The following is a 24622-nucleotide window of genomic DNA, read 5'->3' as shown; positions in this document are numbered from 1 at the left end:
AAAAAACAAACAAACAAACAAACAAAAAACACAACTGCAGTAACCTTTATAACACTGTAACTAAGCAATAGTAATCCCTTTATGCAAAACACATTAAAGTGTGATGAAACTGAACTGAAACACTTCACTGTCCTCTGCTCTGTGACTTCTCCTTTTGTCCAAACCACAGAAATCTGTAATGAGGAATTGCCGTCAAATCTTCAGCCTGAAATCACATGGCAAGAAACTTTGTCGCACTCAAACATTTGGTGACATTTTCCAGCTGGAACCAGACTGAAAATCCACCAACTTTCTTTTCTTAATCAATAAATCAGTAAATAAATACAGATTCAGTTGTATTGACATGTTCATTCCAATGATCAATAAACTCCTTTAAAGTTGACAGTAGGTCCAAATATCTGAACACACAGACAGCCGACTCACCCAATGACCTGTTTTATCTGATTTCTTTTGTCAGTTCTTATGCAGTCAATCATCAATTCTCCTGATCAATCTGCTGATTGATGACAGACACTCTGCAGTTATTTGTTATTCCTTCATTTCTGTTTCTTTTTGTTAGATTTGACTCGTGAGCTGAACTTGTTGCTATGGCAGAAGTTTGGAATGAAAGTGGAATTGTGCAGAGTGATATCTTTGTAAAATGTAGACTCTACAGAGCTTATTAAAAAACATAGTTAAAGGAGGCAACATTTGTAGCATATTTCATAAGCAGGAGAAGGAAGGAATGCACATCTAATTAGATTTCATCTGCAGGATTTTACTTACTGACACTTTGAAACAGTGTTAAATATTTTTTCTTTTTATTCTTATTTATTCTGTTATTTTAATACACAGCATCTTTTATTCATGCATGCTCAATAAACATGGGAATCTTAGAAACATGGTGTCAAACCAGATACTTACTCTGGATGGCATTACTTTGGCCTCCAGTAACACTGTGAGAAATCTTGGAGTCATTTTTGACCAGGATATGTCCTTCAATGCACATATTAAACAAATATGCAGGACCGCTTTTTTGCATTTGCGCAATATTTCTAAAATTAGAAACATCCTTTCTCAGAGTGATGCTGAAAAGCTAATTCATGCATTTATTACTTCTAGGCTGGACTATTGTAATTCATTATTATCAGGCTGTCCTAAAAGCTCCCTGAAAAGCCTTCAGCTGATCCAAAATGCTGCAGCTAGAGTACTGACAGGGACTAGAAAGAGAGAGCAGATTTCTCCCATATTGGCTTCTCTTCATTGGCTCCCTGTTAAATCTAGATTAGAATTGAACCCTTTCATACATAGTGATCACTACAGTGGACAACTAATCAAAAGCTGGACTCTATAAAAACATAATGCATACATTTTGTTATAGTTGCATATGAGCCAACACAGTGGATGCTTGTGCATCATTTCATACACTGCTACTATTGACCAGTCCTGGGAAGTTTCTGTTTTTGTTATTTGAATGTAATTAACATGATCAGGATGAGACAATGCTGGCAGTAGTGACAGTGGATCTGAGTATGCAATATCATTTTATTACTGGTTTGTTAAATACATATTTCTCTGGTTCAATAGTCAAATGCATGGTGTCCAGCTGAGTGGACATGGTTGTAACTCCATGAAAAAAAGGTTATAAACAAAATTTCAATTGTTTTGCACCAAAAGAAGAATAAACAGGAAGAAAAAAATTCTTCTCCTCACATACAAGGTCTTGAATAATCAGGCACCATCTTATCTCAAAGACCTCATAGTACCATATCACCCCAACAGAGCACTTCACTCTCAGACTGCTGGCTTACTTGTGGTTCCTAGGATACTTCAGAGTAGAATGGGAGGCAGAGCCTTCAGCTTTCAGGCCCCTCTTCTGTGGAACCAGCTCCCAGCTTGGATTCAGGAGACAGACACCCTCTACTTAGATTTATCTTTTTAAGCATTAAGCAAAGGTAGCTGGGATAATGTAGCACGAGGTGCTAAAGAAAACTGTGAGCTTAGTTGGGTTTGAGTCTGTTTGCCTTCAGCATTTAACAGAAGTCTGCAGAGAAATACAGGCAATATTTATTAAATTTTATAAAGACCAAAGAGGGAAAACCATTCAAATTACTTGTGTTTTTCATATAACAAAACAAAAGACACATGAAAGAAATAATTTTTATTTTTTAATAATCATGTGATGAACAGTAAGGATCATTGTCATGTTCAATGTTGAATATTTGCTGTGACAAAGCAAAATTTTCTATTTAACTCAGCCACACATTTAGAAAGTTTAATAAACTGCTGCCTGCAAATACTCAAAGCAATACTAAAGAAAACAAAACAGGATATAATACAGAGTAAAAGGTGAAGATGAGCACAGCAGCTTATGGCACCAACTCTTTTTTACAATCAACTTTTAAAACTGAAAAATTGATAACAAACCAGCAGCTGCACAGTCTCATATTACATGCTACTGATGCTGACAATCTGAGCTGACAGGTCAGTAATACAGACATGAGGTTAATTCAGGATGTCTCAACTCACACATCTGACCCTGAAGTACACACAGACACAATCATCCAGTCATTATGAGCGGGTGCAGGACATTACTTAATGACAAAAAAAAAAATCATTCAGCAATAAAATATCTGCTCATAGGATTTTATGATTGTACTTTTATGATATTGTATTAACTCTAATTATGAACAAAATAAAAATCCATCAGCTGATTGCAGATTGTTCACATGTCAAGCACAGCATGTACAGGTGATCAATCAGAAAATCAAAAGCAGTTCATCTGTTGTGCTTCCACATGTAAGTACATGTAGTACAAAGTGTCCATTCAGCCTCTAATATTAAGAATGTATCACTCATAATCTGTTTAAAGATTTGATGCTGTGAACATGTGGTGTTTTCTACTGAAATTTCATCTATAAATGCACAAACAGAAGAAGCTGAGCTCTGACAAAAGGCACAATTCACCTCATAAAATGCTGCAGGAAGATCCTGTTTCAACTTCATTCAGAAGTTTCTGTATGAATTCACTTATTTCTCTATGATGAATTATCTGCAGATAATCTTTATCCTCCTCTTTCACCGTCATCATTTGGTCATCATGTTTTATCAGTAAGTCTTTGATTTTTTTCAGATTTTCACTCCTCTTGGACACACACTTCACTAAGTTACTGATGTCTTCTTGGTATTTTTGTCTCCTCTGGTTTTCATTGTGAGCTGCGAGTGCTGTTAGCAGGTCATACTTCTCATCTTTATCTTTCATTTCCTTCTCATGATGCTCCTTCTGAGCTGCAAACTCCTTTTTTTGTTTCTCTCTGAATTCATTGAACTCTTCAGCTTGCTTCCTAGCATTCTCCTCATATGTCTTCTCGAGAGTCTCCAGTTTTTCTTCCAGTTGTTTTCGTTCTTTCTTCTCCTGTTCTCTCCTCATCTGATCCTCGACTTCTCTTTTCTTTTCATATTTTTCCTTTTTCTGCTTGTGAATTTCTGTAAGTTTTTCCATTCTTTCTTTCTCCTCCTGCTGTCTCTTTTCATCATCTTGTCTTTTCTTCTCCCACCATTTCATTTGTTCTTTCTCCCACGCCTCCTTTTTTCTTCTCATTTCTTCTCTGCTGGCCTCCAGTTTTTTGTCCACATTTTTCTTTTCCTCTTTTTCTGACTGAATTTGTTTATCCAGCATTTGAAGTTTCATTTTCATAATTTGTCTGTATGCTTCTTCCTCCTTTTTGCGTTTTTCATCCTCTTTTTCTCTCATTTTCTTTTCTTTATTTCGCTCCTCACGTTCCTTTTTTATATTTTCCTCCATCTCCTTCAGTTTCAGGTCTCTTTCCTGCTGAAGTTTTTTCTTTTCTTCTTCCATTCTTCTTTTCATTTCTTGCATTTCTTCTTCATGCTTTCTTTCAAGTTCTTCTCGTTCTCTCTTCATCTCTTTTTCCTTCTCCTTCAGGATTCGCTTCATTTCCTTCTTGATCGCTCCTTCAGCTTCTTGCAGCATCTCATTGGTGAAGCAGCCGCCTCCATTTTCCTTTACCATGGTGTCAATCTTTGTTATCAGCTCACTGACTTGTGTGTGATTTTTTTCCTCATGGTTATTGAACACATGGTATCTTCCTCCACAGTCAGAGATCAGCTTCTCAAAGGAATCACCTCCTCTTTTAATGTAATCTTCGATGGTCTCTTTGTCATATTTTAGTGAATCTCCTCCAGTAAAAAGCACAATGGTGAACTTTTCTGAATTCTTCCCAAAACCGTTCTTGATGTGTTTCAGTGTCTCCCTCTCCTCTGGTGTGAATCTGCCAATCTGTAACACCAGCAGGAAAACATGCGGTCCTGGAGCCAGAAGACTGATGCATTTCACCACTTCCTCATTAACTTCTTCATGTGACAGACTGTCATCAAACAGGCCAGGAGTGTCGACCACAACAACAGGGCGACCGTCCACTTCACCGTGTACTTTCTGACAAAGCTTGGTGACTGACGTTGGGCTATTTGCCGCTTTGAACACTTTTTTTTTTAGAACAGTGTTTCCGGAAGTGCTCTTTCCAGTGCCGGTCTTCCCTATCAGCACAATCCTCAGAGGCTCTTTCCTCTGTTTCTCATCATCAGTTGCAGCTGTAACAGAGTTTAAACACATTTTGTTAATTCATTCTCACTTCAATTTGCAATTGTCATTTTCTCTCATGTAATATGGAAAAAAAGTGCCAAAGTGATTTTATTTCTGTATCATGGGGCTGATTGACATCAGAGTGCTGTGATCAAGTATGTATATCTTACAACAAAACTTTCTGCTTCCAGTCAGGAGATTGCAGTTTAACTAAGGCACTAATTTCATCTACCTGAAACTATTCTGTCATACTGTCAAAACAGCATGTTTTAATTAATTAAAAAAATTAAAAAGGGTGGTTCGCTCAGCTGAACGGACCATCAGAACCACCCTCCCCAACCTGCAGGACATTTACACCAAGCAGTGCAGGCTGAGGGCCATGAAGATCCTAAAACAGCCCAGCCACCCCGGACACTCTCTCTTCTCCCTGCTCCCATCAGGCCGGCGTTACCGCTGCCTGAGGGCTAAGACTGAAAGGTTGAAGAAGAGTTTTTACCCACAAGCCATCCGTCTGCTCAACTCTGAGCCCTAACTGGACCATTATTGCACAGTGTAAATATTATAATTTAAAAAGTGTGTATAGTGTATAGTATATAGAGTATAGTGTATAGTGTGAATTACTTTTTTTTAATTTTTATTCTTCTTATTTATATGTGTGTGTATATATAAGGTTGCAGGTACAAAATACATTTCACTGTGCATTGTACTGTGTATAACTGTGCATGTGACAAATAAACACTATCTTATCTTATCTTATCTTAATTACTGGCATACAGAGACATGCTGATTTTCAATCATGTGGAAGAAGGGGATTATTTTCTGTACACCACACAGGGACAGCTCATATAATCCTGACCAAAGAAAGGTTTTTGAATGTAACCTTGCCTGTCAGTATCTGAATTAATAACCAAAGGTCAAATTCATAATATACATTTTTAATTTACTACTTACATACAAGTAGTAAATTATAAATATAGAAATTAAATGAGTTAAATAAAATAATTGATTCAAAGGAAAATGTTAAGAAGCAAATTAAATCAGTAACATTAATTTAAATACCATTCATCCCTTTTCTGTGGAGAGTTAGAAATGGCCGCAACCCAGCCCCAGATAAGCATCTGGGGCTGGGTTGTGGCCATTTGAATCCCAATTGGTGAAATAATTAGTGCCTATGTTTGTTCCATTATTTTTACAGAACTTATAGTAGCATAGTCAGTCATGTATTTCATTATACATTTCTTTTGTAGTTCGTCAGTTTCAGTCTAAAGTTTGTTTAAACTTTAGACTGAAACTATATGATCACATAAGCCTTTTTTTCTGATAAAAACATTCAAATATATATTTTAATTGAATGAAATGTGTTTTCTGTAGTATGTAAGCAAAATCACACAAGCCAACAGAAACTTAGAGTAGAAACAATAAGACCTGATTCACCATAATGTGTTTGGTTAATTTAACATGCAGCAGTCAGAACATTTTATTTGTGGCCATACAAAAAACAAATCACTCAAAGCACTTACTGGTGATTTTGTTCTGTTTTAGCTCCTCAAGTTGTAATATCTTTACCATCTGGGCACGTAAAAATGTTGCATTTGTATAGCAGGTTGGTTGAATATCATCCACAGAGGCCAACAGATCTTGGATCTGCTTTTTGTCTTTGATGTTGAAAATGTTAAATCTTCCTCCAAAACGCTGACAGAGCTTCTGCATATCTGGGTCCCTTCTTACAAAATCAACAACAGCAGGATCTGCAGGATCTGACTCCACAGTGAACAGAATCGTGGTGAAGTCATTGACTCGAGAGCTGAACGTGTTCTGGATGGTCTCTAACTCTCCCTTGTCTTCATCAGTGAGAGAAGCCACAGGTAGGACCAGGATGAAGGCATGGACACCCTCAGGATCACAGAGGGAGATACACCTGAGTGATTCCTCCATCACTGCCTCCTGAGGTTTTTCAGACAAGGCAGGCAGCTCCACCAGGGAAACCCAACGTCCACACACCTCTCCCTGATGTTTGACACACCCTGTGGAGTCTGAATGAAGCTCTGACTGACCTAAAATGGCCTTGGCTGCTGAAGTCTTCTCTGCTCCTCTCCTCCCACACAGAACCAGGTTTACAGGAGGTTTGATCGGTTCAGATTTTGGTCTCGTGAATTCTTCAGTGAAGGTGAGGAAGTCTCCTTTGCTCTCATGCACAATTTTCTCAATACTCTCCATTAACTGTTTACGATCACTCTTAAACATATTATATTGTCTCCCTCCACAGTCTTTAATCAGCTGATTCACTGCAGGACTTGTCAGTGTCTCATGTGTTATGATGACCATTGTGTGTCTGAAGACATCTTGACCGAACAAGCTCAGGATAAAATTCAGTCTCTCTTTGTCTTCTTCCTTAAAGTCAGAAGGCTTCACCAGCAGCAGGAGTACATTTGGTCCAGGGAAGCACAGATCTGTGCAGCTTTTCAGCTTCCTTCCTACCATCTGCTCAGGAAAACTGAACAAGTCCGGTGTTTTTACCACTGTTAAAGATTTTCCTTTCCACTCTCCACAGGAGGCCACAGGAAGCTTCTGTTTTTCTGAATTAAAACCTTGACCATCAATGATGACGTTACCAAGTTTAGTTTTTTTGTCTTCACTTTTCCCCAGCAGCACAATCCTGAAAGCTGTGACTGCAAAACAACAAAGATGGAGAGAAAGAGACAAGGTGATTTATTGTAATTAAATATGAACAGATTTAAAGACAAAAAACACTTATAAAACAATACATGTACAATATGTGATATATTAGAAGACAACTAACTTGGCTGTAGGTCAATGATCAATAAGCTGATTCTTTTTTTCTCGATGATAATCTGATCTTTATCTGACATGCACTTCCTGGTTGTCTAGATTTCACAAACACACTAAAATGTTCTTGCTGCCTGATTTCTCCACTTGGGACCTCTCTAAGTTCCTATTTCACTGTATTCACCTTGATTCAATTAAATTTTATTTATATAGCACCAAATCACAACAAATGCACATTTATATTGAAAAGTTCTATTGTAAAGTGCTCCATTGGGGTGATATGGTACTATAAGGTCTTTGAGATAAGATGGGGCCTGGTTATTCAAGACCTTGTATGACATGACAGCTGAATTTATTTACTTACACTGTTTGACTGTACTTCCTGCTGGTGATAGAATCTGTGGGAGGTAGGACTTGATGACTGCAAAAAACAAAAAACAAAATCAAAAACAAAACAAAAAGGAAGTTAAATTAAAAGAAATACTTTCCATTGAGGTCTTTGATCATTTGTTGCTACTCACGTGTTTTCCCTATGTGTTTTGCTGAGTTCCATAAAGAATAGCCCCCTTTAAACAAAAAAATAATCTCTCTCAGCATATCTTGGAATGTTATATTCAAATTTAACATATGTAAATATTCCTGAACTTACCAGCATCTCCAGCAGGATCCACACTGACTGCATCCCCCTCACTGCTGACCACCTCCGTCTTTGTGTCCTCAGTCATATCACAACTGACATGATTCCCATCGTTGTCTTTAACAATTTGGTTCAATAAATGTAACAACTCTGAACGTTCGAGGTTGTTCTGCCACAATAACTGCTTTCTACATTTTCGGATCATTTCTCCGAACACTGGATGTTGTAAATATTTGTCTATGAGACCTGAACTCTCCTCTCTGGGTGTTGAAATCAGTACCAATGCATGGTGAAAAGACTGCTCACTGAAGACTTCAAAGACTGAATGTAGCCTCTGTTTGTGTTGCTCTGTGAAGTCTTCAGACTGCAGAACCAGCAAGAAGACATGAGGTCCAGGATCAGACAGCCTCACACAGTTTTCTATCAAATCTGTCAGTTTGTATTCAGAGATGTTCAGATCTGAAGTGTTAATGAGAACTATTTTTTTCTCCTTAATTACTGCACTGACTGCTAGACATGTATCTGACTCTTCCTCAGTGTTGAAAGCAGTCTCTCCCAGTATGCAGTTCCCCACTGTACTCCTTTTGGACCAGCTGCTCCCCAGCAGAACACCCCGCATCTCAGACACTGAGAAGAAAATTCCTTATGTAAGATTACATATACCAATATCTTAGCAGCACAAGAATAATTAGATAGCTAGATAATACACATCTATCTATCCATACCACTCTGAGCATGCCAACTAGAAAAATAAAGGTGTGAAAAAGTCCTGAGCCACCCCTCATTTCTTTAAATTTTACTTTCAATGAGCCAGATGTCATTGTATTTTTTTTTGTGATCTTGAGTAATAGTTCTCTGAGCTTTCTGAAGGTCTATCAACATTTTTCTTTGAACATTGGCTGCTTTTTCACTTATTGTCAGACTGCGTGGTCTGTAATTTCTCTTTAATTAAAAAAAAAAAAAGGGGGGGGGGGTCAAAAAACAAATAACAAAAGAAGAAGTGACAGTCCTAAAAATCTATCTAAAGGAGATGAACAGTATCTGAAAGTCATTTCCTTAAGAGACAGGAATAAATCCAGCAAAGACCTGACACAGGACCTGAGAGATTGATTTAGTGAGCATATTAAAAATTCTGGGACATTCTTTGACTTACAACACCTAACTCAGAGTCTATCTACTCTCAACTCTGACTTTCCCGCTCTAACAAATGATAAATTTAGTTTTTCCCATCTGTACATCTGAGGTACATAAAGCTCTTGGATGTTACAAAACCAGCTGGCCCTCACAAGTTAGAGCCATACTTGTAAAAGCTAGCTGTGGGTTTTATTGCCCTTCTCTTCACTCATATTTTTAATCTCTCACTTGTCACAAATATTATCCCACAGGTTTGGAAATCTGCCTATGTCATTCCCCTTCATAAGGGGGTGACCCTACTGTTTTAAACAATATTAGGCCAATCACCAAATTGCCAGTTTTAGCTAAGATTTTAGAATCCTTTATTAGTTGCCAAATTAAGGATTTCATGAATCTTAAAGTTTTATCTGAATTTCAAACAGGTTTCAGAAAAATGCATAGTACAGCAACAGTTGCGCTTAAAGTTCTTAATGATTTTATTAATTCAATTGAGAATAAATGGCATTGTGTTGCTCTTTTTTATAGGCATTTCCAAAGGATCTGATACTGTTGATCAAGTTCTCTTAAAACAGGACTTGGAGAAGTGGGTTTGTCAGAGCAGACACTGAATTGGTTTGAAAACTATCTTACAAAGAGGACTCAGTGTGTGCACGTTGAGGCTCTAATTTCATCTTCAGTTATATTAACTAAATGAGTGCCACAGGGGTCAGTCATGGGACCACTCCTTTTCATTCTCTATATTGACATTACACAGAGGTTGCTGGGTTTTTTTGTCAAAGTAAATCATGTCTTTCAGTTGAGTCAGGAAAGAGACTGGTTGCTGCAACATTTCTTTCTGTGCTTGATTTCAGTGATGTTCTGTATTTGCACACTTCATCTCAGAGTCTACATGCTCTGGACACTGTGTATCATGGAGCATTAAGACTTACTTTAAATTCTAAAGCTTTTACTCGTCACTGTTTGCTGTATGAGCATGTCAGCTGGTCCTCCCTTCATGCTTGCAGATTAAAGCATTGGTGTGTTTTATATATGTGTGTGTGTATTAGGGCTGCTTCCTTCTTATCTTCAGACCCACTTGCAACAGAAGAGTTCAGGTCCTTACACTCGGAGGTCACAGGATCTTCTGTTGTTGTCTGTTTCCAAGGTCAGGACTGAGACAGGCAAAAAAAAGTGTTCCAATTTGCTGCTCCTTCTACATGGAATGAACTACAAAAAGACCTTAAACTTAAGGACCTGATCTTAATACATGAGTTTAAGACACATTAAAATAATCTGCAAGTGAACAAATCAAGTTATAGATGTTTTGTTTGATTTTTAATGACACGCTTTTATACCTGATTATCCTGTGTTTAATCTTATCCTGTTGACTTGTATGTCTGCTTTCAGGTCACTTTTGAAAAGAGATTTTAATCTCAATGTGTTTTTCCAGGTTAAATAAATAAAATAAATTTAAAAAAAATAAGCAAGATTACCTAAAACAGTTCAGGCTATGGTGAAGAATAAAGGTGGTCATACCAAATATCGGCTTTCAAGCTCATTAAAATGATACAAACTTTGTTTTTGCCTTATATACCTTATTTTCATTTATGTCTGCATGTTTCTAAAAATTGCTGCACCTACTTCACATTTTTCTAGCAAATATAAAGAAATGAGAGGTGGCTCAAGACTTTGTATGAGTACTTTTACAAAGTACTCATACATACATATTCACATTGTGTGTGTGTGTATGTCTGTGTTTTTATTTTTATATACAAGTATAAAAGCCTGGGAGTTTTGAGGATTCAGCCCAGAATCTTAGCTGTTCCCGCTGCACTCTTTTAGGCAGACACTTCTGATGTTGTGCCTGGAGCCACTCTTCTGGGAAGCTGGAACAGCACTGAGAGGTTCAACCAACTGTCTGATGGGAGACATTACTGAAGGTGGCTGAAACAGCAGGGCTAAGGTCATGTGAGACTTTGATTTGAGACTTTGATGTGAGACTTTGATTTCCAGACAAGCATATGTTGACCAACCAACCAGAAACAGTGGTGGGTGACAAGGAGCAGAAGATTGCCAAATCTGTCATGACTGTAATCTTAACCAACAGTAAAATCAGAAAGGAGTACGAGAAGTAACAGAAATACCAAGGGCTGTCCTAGCAACAGCTAAAATACTGCACAGAAATTCTCAAACTCCAGGGCCTTTGACAGAGGACACAAGCTTGAGGAACACACACACCACTACACCCAGGGGGTGAGAAAAATTTCTGTATGATAAATAGATGGAGAGAAAGCCTAGGCCGAAAAGAAAATCACCTCCTGGATTACACTAAGCAAATTGGACTGGAGTTCTAGGTTGAACAATGTATAGTGGCTTGCAAAAGTACAACCACAAACATAAATATATTTCACTGGAATTTAATGTGAAAGACCAACACAAAGTGGTATACAATTGTGAAGTCGAAAGAAAATTATACATGATCCAAAACACTTTTTACAAATAATAAACTGAAAGTGCAGTGTGCAAAAGTATTGAGCCCCCTTTTCTCTGAGTGCAACCAGTTGCATTCAGAAGTTGCCTGATGACTGCTAATGACTACAAAGAGTCCACCTGTGTGTAATCTAATCTCAGTACAAATACAGCTGCTCCGTGACGGCCTCAGAGGTTGGTTAAGAGAATATCTTCAACTCCTCACTGGAGGCTTGCCACGTGCCTTTCTGCTTTAAAACCGCTACCATTGTTCCTGTCCCCAAGAAGCCAAGGATCACTGGACTAAATGACTACAGACCTGTGGCACTGACTTCTGTGGTCATGAAGTCATTTGAGCGTCTGGTGCTGTCCCACCTCAAGTCCCTCACAGCCCCCCTTCTGGACCCCCTGCAGTTTGCCTACAGAGCCAACAGGTCTGTGGACGACGCCATCAACCTGACTCTGCACTTCATCCTACAGCATCTGGACTCCCAGGTAACCTACGCCAGGATCCTGTTTGTGGACTTCAGCTCTGCCTTCAACACCATCATCCCTGATCTCCTCCAAGACAAGCTGTCCCAGATGAACGTGCCAGATCCCATCTGCAGGTGGATCATTGACTTCCTGATGAACAGGAAGCAGCACGTGAGGCTGGGGAAGAATGTCTCGGACTCCCGGACCATCAGCACTGGCACTCCTCAGGGCTGTGTCCTCTCTCCTCTGCTCTTCTCCCTGTATACCAACTGCTGCACCTCTGACCACCAGTCTGTCAAGCTTATTAAGTTTGCAGACGACATGACTCTCATCGGACTCATCTCAGACGGGGACGAGTCAGCCTACAGGATGGAGGTCAAACGTCTGGTGTCCTGGTGCAGCCACAATAACCTGGTACTGAACGCCCAGAAGACAGTGGAGATTATAGTGGACTTTAGGAAGCACACAGCCCCTCTACCCTCCATCATCCTGACTGACACCCCCATTACCACAGTGGACTCTTTTCGCTTCCTGGGAACTACCATCACCCAGGACCTCAAGTGGGAGCCCACCATCACCTCTGTCGTCAAAAAGGCCCAGCAGAGGATGTACTTCCTGCGGCAGTTGAAGAAATTCAACTTGCCAGCAAGGACCATGGTGCAGTTCTATACTGCCATCATTGAGTCCATCCTTACCTCCTCCATCACTGTGTGGTACGCTGGAGCCACCACTAGGGACAAACAGAGACTACAGCGCGTTGTGCACTCTGCTGAGAAGGTGATTGGCTGTAACCTCCCATCTCTCCAGGACCTGTACACCTCCAGGACACTGGGGCGTGCAGGTCGGATCACAGCCGACCACTCTCACCCTGGGCACAGACTTTTTGACCCTCTCCCCTCAGGCAGGAGGCTACGGTCCATACGGACCAGAACCTCCCGCCATAAGAACAGTTTCTTCCCCTCTGCTGTTGGACTCATGAACAATTACCCTAAGACTGTTACCACCACCCTCCACAAACGCTGATGACCCTATGTCTATGCACCTGTCTGACTGCACTGATGTACATATTAGTGGAATATAGTCTACATTCTTCTATCTTTTAATTAGTCTCTGCACTGTATATTTTGTAATTTTGTAATATTGTGTTATAGTTATAGCTCTAATATCTCTGTATATTTGCAATTTGTATACTTGTATATTGTCTTATACTTTTTATACTTATTTGTTTTTTCTGTAAGCACGAAGTACCGCAGCAATTTCCTAATGCGGTGAACCTGTTCACCCATATGGCAATAAAAACCTTCTGATTCTGATTCTGATTGGGGAGTAAACAGCATCATGAAGTCCAAAGAACACAGCAGACAGGTCAGGAATAAGGTTGTGGAGAAGTTTAAAGCAGGCTTAGGCTATAAAAAGATTTCCCAAGCTTTGAACATCTCACGGAGCACTGTTCTATCCATTATCCGGAAATGGAAAGAGTACGGCACAACTGTAAACCTACCAAGACAAGGCCGTCCACCTAAACTTACAGGCCGAACAAGGAGAGCACTGATCAGAGATGCAGCCAAGAGGCCCATGGTGACTCTGGACCAAATGCAGAGATCCACAGCTCTGGTGGGGGAATCTGTCCACAGGACAACTATTAGTCGTGCACTGCACAAATGTGGTCTTTATGGAAGAGTGGCAAGAAGAAAGCCAGAAAACCATAGACCATAGAAGAAAACCATAAAAAGTCTCATTTGCAGTAGGGATGCGCCGATCCGATATTCAGTATCGGTCCGATACTGGCCTAAATTACTGGATCGAATATCGGAAAGAAATAAAAAAATGTAATCCGATACATTAAATAACGTTTCGCTCACATTAGCTGCATTACAGGGCTCAGTCGTCTTCTTCTTCTTGTGGGTTTGCGGTTGACCAAACCAGCTTAGAGCTGCATTACCGCCACCTACTGGAATGGAGTGGAGGATCAGGAGTTAGAAAACAACCCCCTCAGATCCTCCGTCGCTGCGACGGATTCCCTTTGACGCTGAGCGATCATCGCTGACATGTTTTTCCGCCTCCACCGCTCTCTGCCTTGTTTGTGTGTTGTGCTCGCTGTGCTGAGAATCAGCTGTTATTTTTTTCTCTACTTCAGCTCCCGGACATACTGCTAGCGAGCGCAGCTATTAGCACTGGTGACCGTCCGGTACCGGAAGAACCCTTTCCCTGTCAAAATATTTTTGATACTTTAATCCCTGATTTGTGACTAAATATAGACCTGCAGTAGAAACGTATTTAGGAGAATGGTTGAAAATATAAAGCATTACAAGATTGCGCTCACGCAGCCCCTAGTTTTTCACGTGAACACTGATGACGCAACAGCAGCAGTCAGCTGATTTACGTGCAGTCTGTCTGCACGAGCGGAAAGAGGCGGAGCCGGCGCGCTCAGATGGAGCAGAAGGAAATGTTTTTCTAGTGTCCAAAAGAAGCCTTTTCGTCCCTGTAACCTCCATTAAACCTTTACTGGGAAACAGCTGGAGGTCCTTCATCAACCACCTGATCAGTAAGTGAAGAAAAGAGACATTTGTAGCTGCTCCATCCACCCTGTTTGTTTAACACAGGGAAAAACTGCAGTACAGAAGTTAAAATATGCAGATGAACTGTTAATATGAAAAAAAGTATTTCTTATCCAGTTACTTGGGTAATCAATATAAATAGAATACACAATTGCTAAAATAATCGATAGTTGCAGCCCTAATGAAATTTGCAACATGCCATAAGCATCACCTTCTCACACAGAAGCAACAGGATTCAGGTGATAGTTATTGTTATAAGTAAGTAAAGTTTATTTATATAGCGTTTTTCACAGACAGAAAAGCGCTGTACAATAATTAAAACACAATATCACCCCCCACCCCCAGAAAACACTATGTTAAAAACACAATAACATTACCATATTAAAAGAAAAAGAATAAAAATAAAGTCAGAAACCAGAAAGCCTGGTTAAACAGAAAAGTTTTCAACTATTTTTTAAATGACGCCACAGAGTCAGCTAAATGGAGCTGGAGTGGTAAACAGTTCCAGAGCTTCCTGCCTAAAAAGCTCTGCCCGCCCTGGTCCTTAGTCTTGTATGTGGGACAACTAAAAGACTTTGATTTTGTTGTGTGAGAGACTGTTGACTTCTTTTTTTTTTTTTTTTTTTTTTTATGTTTTTAAATGCCTGGATCAATTTTAAATATCGGATTTATATCGGTATCGGCCGATAGCCAAATGTAAAATATCGGTATCGGACATAAAAAAGTGGTATCGTGCCATCCCTAGTTTGCAGTTTGCCAGAAGCCATGTTGGAGACACAGCAAACATGGTGAACAAGGTGCTTTGGTCAGATAAGACCAAAATTGAACTTTTTGGCTAAAATGCAAAACGCTATGTGTGGCGGAGAATTAACACTGCACATCACTCTGAACACACCATCCCCACTGTCAAATATGGTGGTGGCAGCATCATGCTCTGGGGCTGCTTCTCTTCAGTAGGGACAGGGAAGTTGGTCAGATGGATGGAAGATGGATGGAGCCAAATACAGGACAATCCTGGAGGAAAACCTGTTGGAGTCTGCAAAAGACTTGAGACTGGGGCAGAGGTTCACCTTCCAGCAGGACAACGACCCTAAACATAAAGCCAGGGCTACAATGGAATGGTTTCAAACAAAACATATTCATGTGTTAGAACGGCCCAGTCAAAGTCCAGACCTAAACCCAATCGAGAATTTGTGGCAAGATCTGAAAACTGCTGTTCACAAACACTCTTCATCTAATCTGACTGAGCTTGAGCTGTTTTGCAAAGAAGAACGGGCAAAAATTTCAGTCACTAGATGTGCAAAGCTGGTGGAGACATACCCTAAAAGACTTGCAGCTGTAACTGCAGCAAAAGGTGGTTCCACAAAGTACTGACTCAGGGGGGCTCAATACTTTTGCACACCGCACTTTTGAGTTTATTATTTGTAAAAAATGTTTTGGATCATGTATAATTTTCTTTCCACTTCACAATTGTATACCACTTTGTGTTGGTCTTTCACATTAAATTCCAGTGAAATATATTTATGTTTGTGGTTGTAATGTGACAAAATATGGAAAAGTTCAAGGGGTATGAATACTTGTGCAAGCCACTCCATGTGCCCCAAACAAACAATATCATCAAGACCAGGTTTTTACATCCATGGTTTTTTTTTTTTTTTTTGCTTTGTTGATGGTATGGTCACATTACAAGATGACAATGGCCCTCAACTACTAACAGTGTGCACACACAAATCTGGAACTAAACTTCTTCATACTTTATGAACAAGTCGATCTGACCATGCACATGAAGAAATAAAGGCCTGGCAGTCTTAGGAAATTTAAACAAGTTTTTAAAATTAATACTACAGCTGTATATTATTATTAATAATAATAATGCCACCACTTTTTTATCATTCTTTAAAATTTACATATACACAGCAGTAAGAATAAAACTGGCCAGTACATGTCATAAAGTCAGTGGTGATTCTATGTGCAAACTCATTTTCTGCGCAGAACACGAATGTTTACATGTACATACCAGTAAATGAGGCCCAGTGTTAGGCTTCATTGGACTCAAATTGTGAAAGAGTGGCTCAGGGAGCATGAGATATTTTCACACATAGACTGGCCACCAGATCCAGTTCAGCTCCATTAAGAATCTTTGGGATGTGCTTGTGAAGCAGTTGTCAAATTGTCCTATCATGCAATTCAATTCAATTTTATTTGTATGGCACCAAATCACAAACATTCACCTCAAGGTGAATATTGTAGGTAAAGACCCTACAATAATTACACAGAATAACAGTCAAAACGACCCCCTATGAGCAAGCGTTTGGTGAAAGTTGGAAGGAAAAACTCCTTTTTAACAGGAAGAAACCTCCAGCAGAACCAGGCTCAGGGAGGGGCAGTCATCTGTTGACCATCATATTTCATTACAGAGATTAGAGCTTGCCATAGGTATTAAAGGTACTGCACTGCAGTGGCTTGAATCATATTTATCTCATAGACTCCAATTTGTTCATGTAAATGGGGAGTCATCTTCACACACTAAGGTTAATTATTTAGTTCCACAGGGTTCTGTGCTAGAACCAATTTTATTTACATTATACATGCTTCACTTAGGCAGCATTATTGGAAAGCATTGCATCAATTTTCATTTTTATGCAGATGATAATCAGCTTTACCTATCAATGAAGCCAGATGACACACATCAATTAATTAAACTGCAGGAATGTCTTAAAGACATTAAGGCCTGGATGACCTCTAATTTCCTGCTTCTAAATTCAGATAAAACTGAAATTCTTGTTCTCGGCCCCACAAATCTTAGAAACATGGTGTCTAACCAGATACTTACTCTGGATGGCATTACTTTGGCCTCCAGTAACACTGTGAGAAATCTTGGAGTCATTTTTGACCAGGATATGTCCTTCAATGCACATATTAAACAAATATGTAGGACCGCTTTTTTGCATTTGCACAATATTTCTAAAATTAGAAACATCCTTTCTCAGACTGATGCTGAAAAGCTAATTCATGCATTTATTACTTCTAGGCTGGACTATTGTAATTCATTATTATCAGGCTGTCCTAAAAGCTCCCTGAAAAGCCTTCAGCTGATCCAAAATGCTGCAGCTAGAGTACTGACAGGGACTAGAAAGAGAGAGCAGATTTCTCCCATATTGGCTTCTCTTCATTGGCTCCCTGTTAAATCTAGAATAGAATTTAAAATTCTTCTCCTCACATACAAGGTCTTGAATAATCAGGCACCATCTTATCTCAGAGACCTCATAGTCCCATATCACCCCAACAGAGCACTTCGCTCTCAGACTGCTGGCTTACTTGTGGTTCCTAGGATACTTAAGAGTAGAATGGGAGGCAGAGCCTTCAGCTTTCAGGCGCCTCTTCTGTGGAACCAGCTTCCAGCTTGGATTCAGGAGACAGACACCCTCTCTATTTTTAAGATTAGGCTTAAAACTTTCCTTTTTGATAAAGCTTATAGTTAGGGCTGGATCAGGTGACCCTGAACCATCCCTTAGTTATGCTGCTATAGGCCTAGGCTGATTGGGGGGGGTTCCCATAATGCACTGTTTCTTTTCATTCACCTTATTTACTTTGTTTATACTCCACTCTGCATTTAATCATTAATTGATATTAATCTCTGGCTCTCTCCTCTCAGCCCCAGCCGGTCACAGCAGATGACCCCCCCTCCCTGAGCCTGGTTCTGCTGGAGGTTTCTTCCTGTTAAAGGGAGTTTTTCCTTCCCACTGTCACCAAGTGCTGCTCATAGGGGGTCGTTTTGACTGTTGGGTTTTCTCTGTTTTATTGTAGTGTCTTTACCCACAATACAAAGCGCCTTGAGGCGACAGTTTGTTGTGATTTGGTGCTATATAAATAACATTGAATTGAATTGAATTCCTCAGTGGGTGTGTTGCTGAGCGATGTGAACAGGTTGGTGGTGTACCCGGGGCTTCTGCTTAGGACAACGCTTCCTCCTCACAGTCACCCAGCCGGCCTGTTTTCCCTGCTGTTTGGGATCTGCTGGGGAGTTGCGAACGTCGGCCAAGCTACCATGGTCCCCACCAACTACAGGGGCCTGGCCAGCTACTGGATTTTCCAGGGTGTGGAGCCAAGTCTCCAGTTCACTGCGCCTGGCCTCCGGAGCTACAAACAGACTACATTTATTACAAGAACCGTTACTGCTAAAGGAGGCTGAGGAGCAGAGGTGGGAAGTAATGAAGTACAAATACTTCATTACTGTACGTAAGTAGATTTTTCAGGTATCTGTACTTTACTTGAGTATTTATTTTTCTGACTACTTTTTACTTTTACTCCCTACATTTTTACACAAATATCTGTGTTTTCTATTTCTTACATTTTCAAAATAGACTCGTTAACATGTCTAAGAGAAGTTTGCATTTCTGGTCACTGCACCATTAAACATCAAATGATCTGAGCCTAAATGGAGGAATAATAACATAAGAGACAATCGTACTGGCGTATCCTCACTCAGCCGGGCTTATCACATACAAAGAGATTAAAGGGGCAAAACTGTATAATTTATCTATCATTCATAGTACTATAATCAGGGGTTACAGTGGGCTGGGCCGAGGGCCGAAGTTGTGCTTGCGGCACTTCAGCATCTTAGCTAGTGCTACAGAAGAGGAGCGAGCATAAAGACAGTAATTTGTGGCTGGTAATTTTAAATGCAACGTTTCTAAATGCTCAACAAATATCAGCACAAATTGTGTGCAGTTTGTCGCACAGTGTGTCTGCTAGGTAAAAGATCCAGCTGCTGTATTTCCAGGGAGAGCAAAGAATGAGCGATAACTTCACTCAGATGGAGAAAGATGTAATAAAGAGGAAGGAGAGAGCAGCAGCAGCAGGTCAGCTGATCACAGCCTGCACATCATTTACTGCAGCTCACAATAGAAAGTTGTGATTCTTCTCCCCATGCAGAGCCACTACAGCTGATCTTAGGGTTCCTCCACCTTCTGAATCCCACTGTAACCCCTGAGTATCCTCATGTTGGTGTTTAGGTGGAGGCACAGTCACCCTCTACTATGGAGGACACAGAGAACAGAGCTGTGTTTAAATTCCCTTTCACAGTTTGTGTCCTACAGAACAGATTCAAGCTGAGAGCATTCATTAGAATTAAAATTTTGATTGGAATAACATTTGTATTCTCATGTATTATTTTATATTTTTACAATAATATATAATGTGGTTCAGTTAGCTTTACACAAAACTAGCTTGTAGAAATATCCTCCACAGAACTACTTTTATTTTCTTACTATGAGTACAACTCAGAGCCTGTACTTTTTTACTTTAAGTTGAGTAAAGAAGTCGAACCCGTACTTTTACCAGAGTAGTTTTTAACACAAGTACTTGTACTTCTACTTAAGTACAGAATATTGGTACTTTTGCCACCTCTGCCGAGGAGTAACTAAACATGTGACACACAGGGCAGGAAAGTGCAGGTGGGACAGGAGAAGAAGCCATGCTGCTAGTGAGTGGGCTAAGAGCTAAGCTACTTGCTGCGCTAGGCTAGCAGATTCCTAACAGACTAAGCAAATAATGTGAATACACGTGATTCAGCAGAGAGTGTATAAAGCATGTGAAGTTTACACTGAAATATGTCATTATCCAGATGAATCAAGCTACACAGATTATAAAGCTAACAGACAGCAAAACACCACTGTGCTCCAGAACAGGAACAGGAAGTGACACAATACTGCAGTGAGAGCCAGCACTAATTGATCAATACAAAATCTTGGCAACAAATTAATGCAACTCTGGATAGCAACAAATGTTCTGACATTGCATAAGCTTATTGAAATTATGCCATGGGAAGTAGCGATGGGTCGGTCGTGAACGATCTAAGAGCCGGCTCTTTGAAGTGAATGATGGGAGCCGGCTCCTGATAGTGAACCGTTTCTTTTTTCTTTTCGTTCATTTCCTTTATTTTGTGGAAGCCGCAAAATAAAGGAACCATTGGTTAAAATGAATGGTAGCATATGATCGTCTATACTGAGCGGGAGGGGAGGGTCCACGGACACACTGCGCAGTGAGTAAACAAACACCAGAGAGGGAGGGGCTCTTGCAAAATGCGCTCGGAGACAGGAAAGAGCCAGAGGAAGTTGCGCGTTACATAGAGGCTACACACGGTGAGGAAAATGAGTGACAGAAAGCATAGAAAAAACTGGACACATTTTAACCTTATACCTCCAAACATGTCGAACGAGACACCGCGTACTTCAAAAGTGCCGGCGTTTGCGGACTTCCAGTCACAAATACCGTAATACCACTACATGACTGTGAAGTGTAATTTCTGAGCGTTTGAATTTTTTCGATAGCACGAATGGTCGCGGAGTTACGGTGCAAAGTCATCTGATCAAGTTCCTTTGACCAGCTGACTCTGGTGAGATGCTATGTCTTAATCAGCTGTCCGCGGCTAGTAAGGTCAGGAAACCCGCGATTCAGCAGCGATCGCCTGGCGTTAAAGGATTATTCTGATAGACAGAGTGCAGACTGCAAATTTAAAATTTAATATTGAGCAGGCTGCACAAACAACCTACATAGGTATACTGTATATGAACTGTTCATCCCTCAGTGTAATTAGAAGAACAAAACAGGGCAGGTCATCAGGCAGGAGAAACAGGATCAACTCCTCAAAGGCCTTTGTTTTTTCTAATTTCCAATCTTTTGTTTTATAATTTGTATTTGGAGCACTCTATTATATGTTGAGTATATAAAGAAATGTTTGATATAGGCCTAATGTATGTTTTTACATTAGTATAGTAATTCATTTTACACTTTAAAAAAAAAAAAATTTAAATCTAAGGAGCCATTTGGGAGCCGAAAGAGCCGGCTCTTCTTTGGGAGCCGAGCCTAAAGAGCCGGCTCTCTGAAAAGAACTGGAATTCCCATCACTAATGGGAAGTATGTGCCATCAGTCAAACAAAATTTTGGAGTGGTGACCTTTTTTTTCAGCCAGGCAGTGTATAATTTTTATTGTTTAGTCTGACTCACTTTCAGGTGGCAGACGTGTAATACTGCTTCGGCGCTTCACTTGTTGCTCGCTAGTGTTGACTGAAAGGATAAAGAAAAATAAACGTGAATTCTTAACCTCACCAGGCATGTGCACCTTTTTTTTAGAACATGAAATATTTTCACAGGGGTTAGTTGTCAAAATTTGTCAATATTTTGCATTTGCTAACAACAAGAAAAATCAAAAAGATTAAATCCAGATTTGTTATTTTGAATGGAGAAGGTTATAAACACAGATTTTGCAAATTTTAAGGGACTCAAGAAAGGGACTAAAGGAAAAGTGCAAATGCTAGCAGGTATACAGTAACATCCTTCTAATGTTATTCTTGTTTGTTGCTTTGTAATGTTAAGATCCTCTAATAAAATATATTTTGGCATTGTACTTTGTTACTTAAAAATATTATTGAAAAGGTTTTCATCAGATTATTGAGACTCACAGTTAGGTCGAAGTTCTGTAGGGCTTCTGCTGCGTTGTTGACAGTTTACATCCTCTTCCTCTGTAGAAATATAGAAGAAAACAAAATACAGGTAATCACACCTGACTTTCAAACTGTAGCTTTTTTCATTTTCAGTAGGGTCCTTCGATCTCAAAGCAACATGTGACTTCTACTCGACTCTCTTCAATTTGCACAAAAATTAAATGGTGCAAAGTTTTAACGTATATATACACATGCTGTGAAATTTTAGCTTCATTTTATATATATATATATATATATATATATATATATATATAAAAAATGAAGCTAAATTTATATGTGTACACACACATACATATATACATACACATTTTATACAATACATACATTTAAAAAAAACATTTTTTTTTTTTAAATGGTCTGTTGACCTACTTTCAGGCCTTTTTTTTCACACATTGAAATGTGAGACTACTTTACTTTTTAACTGGAAATTCTTATTCACAAAACACCATTTTTATTCAACTCTACTTTACTTGCTGGATTGAGCAAATATAGCAGCCTAATCTGTACATAACAAAATTCTAGAGCTTCCAGATGGTACACTAATGATAACTAAAAAAGAATGTTTTCAAATGTGCAAGGTAGTTTCATCAATTGTGCCATGTAGCCTTGCAAGACTACTTGCGGAGAAAAAAACACTTTGTTCAGTTTTGTGACTAAGAATTTCTTGCTGAAAATATTCTATTATGAAAATACAACTATATGCAATCAGGGAATTGTTACCAGTTGTCTTTTGTAATATGGAGGGCTTTTTATTAGTCTGTGCTTTTCTGGAGTGCTGGACTATTTTTTATCATATGTTAAGCCGCCCATACTAGATCCTGATTCATTTTGATAGCAAGAAAAAGAAAGAACTTCAGGCTTTAATAGTTTTTAAAATATTTATGTTCAAGCTTTGCCACAAGTTTCAATATACAAAAAAAATGTATTTGGTATATGAAACTACAATTTCCCAGCACTCATTTTACATGTACAACCTTTGGACCATAAAATGTTTATGCAAATTGGAGATGGTCAAGCAGAAAATGTTTTAACAGTGCTGATTTGAGATGGAATGATCCAGCAGAAACTTGAAGATTGTTTTATCACCAATTATCCTAGAAAATAGTATAGAAGACAAAAAAGACCTCAGAAAGAGAAACATAAGAATGCAGAGAAACTTCTTCAGTGCAGCTGTAAAGCACAAAGTTCAGAACAATAAAAGATGTTTATGTAACCGAGCTGCAGTATATTTTGTTGCATGAGACTTCATTAGGTTTTTGTGTGTTTCCTGAACAATTCTGTAGGCCTAAGCTGTGCATTTTCTGTGTAATATAGAGAGAGTGGAAAAAAGACAAGGTATTATCCAGAATAATGAAGTCTGACTGACCAGGTGCAGCAGTAGCCATGACCTCACTCCGCTAAAAATTTCAGAGGCAAATTCAACTGGAAGGAAAAATGAAAAAGAGACTTGATTCATTTACAAGTGAGCATGGAGTTAGTGACAACTGTGTCTTTGGGTAAGCTATGAATACTTACTCGTGTTTCAGTGTGGCCCACTGAGTTCTCAGAAAGCTCTGTCTTGTAGCATTTCATCATCCACACAGGACATGAATAAAACCATTAATATAAAAACATGTACAGTCCAGTTCAGCTGTTGGTGAGTGAAAAATATATTTTAAGGGTTGCACTTTAAATTCTTTAGCATGTTTTTAACTATAGCAGAACAAGAAATACCATTTTCCTGACTTAAGTCTAATAAAGTGTAAGTGAAACATGCTTTGTTTGCTCTGCCACTCTTCTTCCTGCTTTTGTTCAAACAATGGAAATTGTAGACTATTGGCAGAATCACGGTTATTAATCCTATCAATCCAAATAAACAAAACACACAAACTTTGAAAGAATCACGAATAATGAACTTTTGATATTCTTGGCCATTCAACAGACTGAAACAAGTCGACTTCTTCATAAAACCCGGAAGGGCGTCGTCTATTTCTTCATCAGATGTTCCGCATTTTAGCTGAAATATTCAACCCTGAGAGCATCTTAAGCTGACGGCGGGTCAGGTGTATTTCTGTTCCGCTATCTGTTGAACTGTAAGTGAGAAAAGTGGTCCCAGCTCGGTTTAGTTTCACGAAAATAATCTGAACATAAAATCTACTCACCCGATGGTCCGTTTTATATTTTTTTTTCTATTTGAAAGTCTATGTTCTTATGCAGGCAGTCATTAGTTCTTGTGATCGATCCGCATCACCCACTGACTGCAGTCATTGTTTGTTTGTTCATCGTTTTGTTGAATTTGATTCGATGCCTGAATTTTAGCTGCGCCACACTCTACCTGAGGTAATGAAAGCGGAAGTCGTCAGACTGCACTGTCAAACATGTAGCTAGGGGGCCAGAACAGGACCGCAAAAGAAGCCAGTTTGGCCCACTGTAGCTCTTAGCAATGGGCCATTTTTTATGAGTTCAATAAATTTGAGAAATGTGGATAAGCATCACCAGTTAAGATGAAAACCCGTTA

General features: G+C 39.3%; 1 protein-coding gene across 3 annotated transcripts; it reads right to left on the bottom strand.

Moving 5' to 3' along the window:
• Positions 1-2125: 2125 nt before the first annotated feature.
• LOC115783244 (GTPase IMAP family member 8-like) lies at positions 2126-24442 on the bottom strand. Of its 3 annotated transcripts, none has more exons than XM_030733980.1 (10): positions 24267-24442; positions 23641-23755; positions 23492-23547; positions 22084-22143; positions 21629-21688; positions 8019-8633; positions 7891-7935; positions 7734-7790; positions 6103-7251; positions 2126-4590 (listed from the first exon to the last, which is right to left on the bottom strand). In XM_030733980.1, exons 3-10 carry the CDS (start codon positions 23508-23510, stop codon positions 2948-2950), a joined length of 3648 nt encoding a protein of 1215 aa, XP_030589840.1. In that variant the 5' UTR covers positions 23511-23547; positions 23641-23755; positions 24267-24442; the 3' UTR covers positions 2126-2947. The 3 variants fall into 3 exon arrangements, with proteins under 3 accessions (XP_030589840.1, XP_030589841.1, XP_030589842.1); XM_030733981.1 differs by having other exon boundaries at positions 23641-23678; XM_030733982.1 differs by lacking the exon at positions 21629-21688.
• Positions 24443-24622: the final 180 nt, after the last annotated feature.

The sequence above is a fragment of the Archocentrus centrarchus genome, chromosome 7 (genome assembly GCF_007364275.1).
Source record: "Archocentrus centrarchus isolate MPI-CPG fArcCen1 chromosome 7, fArcCen1, whole genome shotgun sequence".
Taxonomy (NCBI): Eukaryota; Metazoa; Chordata; class Actinopteri; order Cichliformes; family Cichlidae; genus Archocentrus; species Archocentrus centrarchus.
Note: the sequence above shows the minus strand (reverse complement) of the source record. Positions and strands in the feature narration are given on the sequence as shown.

Excerpts from the sequence above, each read along its gene's own strand:
- LOC115783244 (XM_030733980.1), bottom strand. Across the intron at positions 7,791-7,890 it reads AAAACACATAGGGAAAACAC|TCATCAAGTCCTACCTCCCA; the intron begins GTGAGTAGCAAC and ends TGTTTTTTGCAG. Across the intron at positions 7,252-7,733 it reads AGGAAGTACAGTCAAACAGT|TCACAGCTTTCAGGATTGTG; the intron begins GTAAGTAAATAA and ends GTTGTTTTGCAG.